The sequence below is a fragment of the Monopterus albus genome, unplaced genomic scaffold (assembly GCF_001952655.1).
Source record: "Monopterus albus unplaced genomic scaffold, M_albus_1.0 scaffold250.1, whole genome shotgun sequence".
NCBI classification, from domain to species: domain Eukaryota; kingdom Metazoa; phylum Chordata; class Actinopteri; order Synbranchiformes; family Synbranchidae; genus Monopterus; species Monopterus albus.
The window spans coordinates 1,015,258-1,022,309 of NW_018128130.1; the positions used below are offsets into that span (position 1 = coordinate 1,015,258).

The following is a 7,052-nucleotide window of genomic DNA, read 5'->3' on the forward strand; positions in this document are numbered from 1 at the left end:
CTGGCTTGGTTGCCAGTTTGGGAGATCCTGTGTCTCAAACAACCAGCAAAAGGGTTTAAAGATATGGTGGGAAGAGGGAGAGTGATGAATATTTAGGGTCCATTGAAATGAAAATCCCAGCAGCCCCTGGAGATAAGGGATTATAAGTCATTGCCGAAGGGATCTCCATCTGCTTATACCTTTAGCTCCTACTAACTTTCTTTCCTATCTATCTATCTATATACAGTGGGTACGGAAAGTATTCAGACCCCCTTAAATTTTTCACTCTTTGTTATATTGCAGCCATATGCTAAAATCATTTAAGTTCATTTTTTTCCTCATTAATGTACACACAGCACCCCATATTGACAGAAAAACACAGAATGTTTGACATTTTTGCAGATTTATTAAAAAAAGAAAAACTGAAATATTTTGGCCATATCGGACAGCCTTTAGCGGTGTGATTAACAACTTTACAGGGTGGCTTTTAATTTAAATTTCAGTGCTTATACTCAGATTAAGATAGAATCTGACATAAATCACCAGATTTGTTATAGTAGTTATAAACAGTTGTTTCTTATGTGAGTCAATGATTTGACAGTCTCCACCACCAACATGGTCTTAAATTTATGCGAGGCCCTGATGATTGTGCAGCAGTGGTTTGAAGTACAAAGACTTGGGCTAATGCCTTCCTCACTGTGCAGCAGCACTATCACAGGTAAACAGTGTCTGATTCATCCCAAGGAAAAGGTAAAGAAAGAAAAGAGAAATATATTGGGGAAAAAGAAAAAACATTATAAAAATGAAATAAAAATAAGAACTGACCTGTTGACAATGCTGATCAGTTCCTTGAGTTTCTCCTCTCCAGCTTGTCTGTCCTTATCACTGGCATCTGCATCTCGACCCTTGAGGATGGGAAGCTCAAATCGCTTTTTAAACTCCTGGGCTGTACCTGCCATTAGAGTAAAAAAGTAAAAAGGGGGGAGTCAAGCAGAAGAAACAGCTCTAATGTGTTTTAACTGTTTGGAACATGTGGGGCTGCTTACCAAGGATCCCAGCATTAACAAAGTGGACCAGGCTGAAGTACTCCAGCAGGTCATTCTGGATGGGAGTGCCTGATATCAGCACTCTCCTCTGGGCTCTCATGGCGTTTAGGGCCTGGTATGTCTGGTTGTCAGAGTTCTTCAGCCGATGGCCCTGAAGCATGCACAAATATTAATGTGACATCATCGAGTCAGCGGTTCCTGACAGCTCTGAAGCGTAATGCGTGAGATGAAATACCTCGTCACAAATGACAAGTCCAACTTTGCCCCTGTGCAGAACCTCAGCATGCAGACGAAACGTCTCGTATGAAATGATCAGGACTGGGGTTGGTACTCTCAAACCATGCTGAGAGATGAAGTTCACTAAAAATCACAGAAAACAAATCAATTTATAGACAATACATGCTGATATTTTCTAAAAGATACGGTTTTACCTTGAGGAAAAGTTCATTAGAAAACATCTACACCAAGTATTTGTACTCTCCTTTCAGCTCTGTTTTACAGTATGGCTGCCACCAAGATAAAAATGATTTTCTCTCAGTTTCTCACAATAATCTGGAACTTTCTTAGTGTTTAAGATTATTTTCATATTTACACAAGATATTTTTAAAGTTATTACATATTTTATCATTATTAGATGTTCCAGTTTATTCAGTATTCTTTTGCCTTCAGTTCTAGCTGCCATACTGTTCTACATTCTAGTAGTGCATGTATATTACAGTGTACGCATACATACATATACTGTACAAAGTGTGAATTAAGTGGATTTTCAGCTCATTATTTGTGTCTGCCCCTGATGATGGTGAAGCTGAAAGGCTGGGTTTTGATTGTGTGCAGTCCTCCCGCTTCAAGCTGATCCACTTTGCACCCCTGCTAGAGTGAATTACTGCAAAAGTGAAGTTGACATTTCCTCTTGACCACATTCTGGGCCATGACAAGGTATCAAATGACCAGATTTGTGGATATTCATACTGATGGGGAGGCAAACTACCCAGCTGTTTGTCGATCTCATCCTTTGAACCTCCATCGATGGCCAGCGGTGTGACACGTCCTCCCAGCCACTTTCCTACTTCACTGTACCAGTTTCTAACCAGACTGGAAGGTGAAACCACAATGGCCTTGTCTATCTCTGGCTTAGCATCAGGACTTTGACGCAGCAGGGTCCACATAAGGGTGATGCACTGCAGAGTCTTTCCCAGGCCCATCTCATCAGCCATGATGCAGCCGTATGATCCTGGGATGTGTCGCCCCGTGACACATTCCCACAGGAACTTCACTCCCTCAAGAAATTAAAGACATACATTTTGAATTTGACAGAAGAAAAAAATGACACTAGGGATGTAACAATATTTGTAATTTCGGGATATCAAGATAGAATTTCTCGTTACTGTCACAGGACTGTGACAATGTCTACCAGGGGACTATGTGTGGTTATTTTGCTAGTATACCTGCATTAAGGTACAGAATTTGAAACCGACTTAGCTGATACTCCACTGTCACCTTTTAGAGCTGCATTTTAGTTTTCCCGTTTCAAAAAAAAAATGACACAGGTGGAAAGGAAACTGACAAAATGCATAACAACATGCAAATACTGCCCCATTTAAGACAAAGACAGTCCTGGATATATCTCACAGAAATAGTCGGAACACAGCTGTACACTACACTTTAATGGAGATGAGCAAACAAACTGGATACACATACACAAAACCAACCACTTAATAACCACCCATAAAGTCTTTTCTCGTGAAAAGGTAAAGCGTGATGTTTGAAAAACACCTCCAGTAAAGCACACGTGGCTTGTCCTAGTGTAGTTCAGTGTCTCCATTCTCCTACACTATACCAAAAAAATGCAGATTTATTATTTATCAAGGGACTTTTTTTCATATATTTTCTTTATCTTTTAAATAATGTGACAAACATCATATTGTGGCAATATTGTAATGTGAATTTTCAGTATTGTTACATCCCTGTGGCCCACTGACTCACTTTTCCTGTAGCTAACACTACTGTTATGATAAATACAATAGAGACATTTTATTAGACTGGATTATTTTATATCAATTTTGATCAACAAAGTTTAGGAAAAGAAAAATCTTTTACCTCTCTCTGATGGGGTCTGAGCACTTTTCCTAAAACTGGATCCACAACAACATGGACTGGTAGTTTTTCTCTGCATAGAACAAAGAAAGGTCTTTATTACAAAAATTCAAAATTCAACACCAGCAGCACATAGATTTTAAAATCTATGTGCATTTGAAGCACATGGATTTTAAAATCTATGTGCTTCAAATGTTAGCACATTGTTACTTTTTACTTAATAAGCTTTAAAAAATGCTAAATAAACACTGACATGAAGAAGTTTGGGCAGCCCTCTAACTCCAACTAAAGCAAGGGAGGCTATAAAAACAAAGCAAAATGCTCCTAGCTTGACATTTCTACTTTCTGGAATGTAGACAATTGCACTTTAGGGAAACTGTTGCTGCAAAGAGGAGCTGCAGGAAGGTTTGGTTGTGCACCATCCCACTGTGCAGCGTTAAAGCACAAACAGGTTCTACACGGAAGAATCATCAGAGATCACAAAAGTCAGCATCTGAAGTCTGCAGAACAACATCTAGATAAGCCATTCTGAAAACAAGTGCTGTGAGTAGATGCCATTAAAACTGAGCTCTCTGATTATCATCACTGGAGAGAGCTCCCTTCAGCAGTTATCATGCATCGCTCATTCCCTCTTCAATATGACATCTAAATGCTTTGTAGGTCTTGGGTAGTGTTGGTGAACATTTAAAGGAAAACTAAACACCTTCAATCTATAAATTTCTGCTCTCCCAGCATATTCAAAAAATGCAACTGAGGAGTGAGGAGCAGGGAGAAGGGGGCATGGCCTTGTCATTATGTAATGCATGACAAGGAGGGTCAGAGGACACAAACAGACCACTACTCACACAGCAGCATGGACAGAGTGAAAGCTAACAAACTTGAGAAGCTTCTGTTGAAATGTCCTTTTCTCTGCTGGAGAAAGAGAGAGTCCTGTGCAGCTTTGACAGTCACTACAGGCATGTTGATGTCCTACCAACTATAGAGAATGTGAAGCTGTCATCACACTATGCTGAAATCTGGGTAAATATGTCATTTGGAGGGCATGCTCATTATCTATTATATAGATACACACTACATCCATTATCTGTACCACTTATTTCTGAATAGGGGCACTGGGGGCTGGAGCCTATCCCAGCTGACATTGGGCGAGAAGCGGGGTCCAACCTGGACAGGTCTCCAGTCTATTACAGTACACTACATACAAAAAACCTATCTCAGGCAGCCACATACAGTAGCAGATGCTCTAACTACATCCAGGAGTGTGAGACAGAGGAATGGCGGTGATACAAAAAGACAAAATATACAATATGTATGTTTACAAATGAACTTGAGTTTTCAGTTTAAACAAAAAGTCGCATTTTCATTCTGTTAAAGTCTTTTCATTTACTGAAGTATCATAGTTGCTGCGTTAAGTTGCATTAAATTGCCTTAACACATTTTACATGATAAAAACCACTTAATAAAAGTGTTTGCATTGTAGTACTCGTTTTCAATCATTTACCTGCTTCTATCTGGAGTACTCAAGGTACAAACATGGCTCGTGCAGGTTATGTGTGCAGCTCTTATGTGTTTTGAACCTACTTGTCAGCTTTGATCAGGTCATGGGCGCTCAGAGCTGGGGGCTCATAGAGAACCAGGGCATCTTCTGCGAAGGGATCATGAAGTGCTTTCCGTACTCCTGCACGCTTTAGACCGAGTGCCCTGATTCCCAACGAACCTGTGGGCAATGCATAAAGACGGCAGGTGAACAAGTCCTTTACTTACTCTACTAAAAATTAAAAAGAAGCCAATAGGGTTGTTATTTTTTATTCAAATTTCAAACATTGATTTGAAGGTGTCAAAAAATAAAAATTTGAACTGTAATGTTTTGTGTGAATCTAAAAACGTAATCTATGTCAATAAGCACGACAGTCAGTTTGATGTAATTTGCCTTGTGGTCCAACAGAGGACGTTCTTTAAATTCACTATCAGCTTGACCAGTTACGTCCTGTTCAGCTCTTAGTAAAATAAGCTAGTAGCGTGATGTTTGCAAGGACAAAATGCAGGATAGTAGCGAGCAAATTTGTGCTGATCGGACAATAAAGACACTGGAGCAGTGTCATGGTAAAACAGTTGAAACTAGGTGCCTTACTCAAGTACAACACATCTGATGACTCATCTGCAATCGTGCTACGCAAGTGAAGCACTGCAGTTAGTTACCACAGTTAGTTACCACAGACAAGTGGGGCAGCGTCGGTTCTACAGTGTCACCTGACTGTCCTACCCCTGCACTATGTCATAATATCTTAATTAAGCACTTCTGGCGCAGCACATAAACCAGCCAAAGCAGTGAGAGGTACTGACTAATATGTTCTATTAAATAGTGCATTTATAATGTGGGTTGTGTTCAAATTAATACAAATGAATTATGTGTCGAACATTGTTCAAAGGTGATTTTTGGAAAATTGACAGTTGGTGAGAAAAATAATACCTGTGTAATTCGGAATCGGAATTTTAAATGGCTTGGAGAGGATCTTTCGAATGAACTCCTCCTGTAGAAAAGACATTTGAACGTGTGTGTAGTCACAGCATTAAATTGTAGCCACTGCTGGATTCACATATAAAATGTATGCAAAGATCAAACAGTGTTCAACAGTGCTTACATGCTTGTCACCATCCATGCATGCAGGCCAGTTGCTGAGCTGTGTCAGTGGCTTTCTGAAGGGAGAAATGTGGTTTTCTCTCATCTCATTGTCACATTTTCTTCTTTTCTCCTGTGAAAAGTCATTACATTCTTTTCGATATCAACCACATCAACTTTCACAAACACCAATTCTCACTCATGGCTGTTTTTCACCTACCGGTACTCCTTTCCTCGTTTTCTAACTTATGCCTAATGTTTAGAGACACTGAGTAATTTGGTACTTTAAAGCTTCATTTTACCACAGGGTTTATTCCGTAGGTGTTAAACAAGGTCTGTGTATATGCCAATCAGCAGGGAAGCATCCATTTGCCAAACATACTCACAGGGTTTGGTGTATGGCTCTGTACCGTATCCAAACAGGAACAACAGGGTTTACCGTAACTCTGAATGTTGAATGCAGCGTTAGCTTTGCTAAGTTACTTACATCTCCACCTCTCGAGTCTTCTTCCTCACCAGAATCCCCCCCTTGCTTCCGTTTAGCAACCTGACTGGGGGCGAGACTCCTCCTCTGGGATTACAATGTTAAACGAAGAAGATTAGTATGAGTTAACACTGACAACAAACAGCCTAATGCACGACGTAAACAGCGTTAAATGACAAACAACTTTGCCTGCTCACCATTTTCTTTGACTTCTCGTTTGACACTCGTTGCCTCAGTCTTGCTAGTGTTTAGCCCCTAGTTACCCAGGAACAGCTAACACCGCTGGCAGCTCTTTCAAGAGCGAAGACGCTCATGTCTGAGCTGCCGTCTTACTATAATATAAAATTAATAGTAAGATCCTGATTTGACACACAACTAAGCTGATGTTTGCCCTGTGGAAGACTAAAAAGGGTTTATCACGCAACTGCAACCAGATTACATTCAGGTTTACTCCAGCTGGATTAAATTTCGCGCTAGATCTAACACAACACTACGGCAAGGCTAAAGGGTCATGCGCCCTGCGGTTAGATGCTATAGGGAGACACCTGCTGGAAATTAAGTGCGTTCATCGTTTTCATCCATCAGTGTCACTGTTGTTCACACTGAACATGTAGAAAAAATATTAGAAATATATTTTATTTTGTGGATATGATAAACATTCACTCAAGTAACCTACTGAATCATACTTTATCACAGTTCCATTATAGGCTACATTCTAGCCCAGTTTTGAGTTTGTATGTGGAGCACCAAACTGCATTAAAATTTAATAAGTAATACAGCTCATTACATAATGAAAACACAGGTGAACTATAAAACTATATACTTCCTG

The 7,052-nt window shown here is 39.9% G+C and overlaps 1 protein-coding gene across 1 annotated transcript in view; it reads right to left on the bottom strand.

Moving 5' to 3' along the window:
* The window catches only part of rad54l (RAD54 like), an 11,314-nt gene extending 4,574 nt beyond the window's left edge, over window positions 1-6,740 (bottom strand). The window contains exons 1-10 of the mRNA XM_020620905.1: window positions 6,421-6,740; window positions 6,227-6,310; window positions 5,762-5,872; window positions 5,590-5,650; window positions 4,701-4,836; window positions 3,123-3,192; window positions 2,014-2,302; window positions 1,261-1,385; window positions 1,026-1,176; window positions 805-931 (exon numbers count right to left, since the gene is read on the bottom strand). Of these exons, the coding sequence (XP_020476561.1) occupies window positions 805-931; window positions 1,026-1,176; window positions 1,261-1,385; window positions 2,014-2,302; window positions 3,123-3,192; window positions 4,701-4,836; window positions 5,590-5,650; window positions 5,762-5,872; window positions 6,227-6,310; window positions 6,421-6,423 (1,157 nt within the window). The 5' untranslated portion in view covers window positions 6,424-6,740. The remainder of the gene's footprint in view (window positions 1-804; window positions 932-1,025; window positions 1,177-1,260; window positions 1,386-2,013; window positions 2,303-3,122; window positions 3,193-4,700; window positions 4,837-5,589; window positions 5,651-5,761; window positions 5,873-6,226; window positions 6,311-6,420) is intronic.
* Window positions 6,741-7,052: the final 312 nt, after the last annotated feature.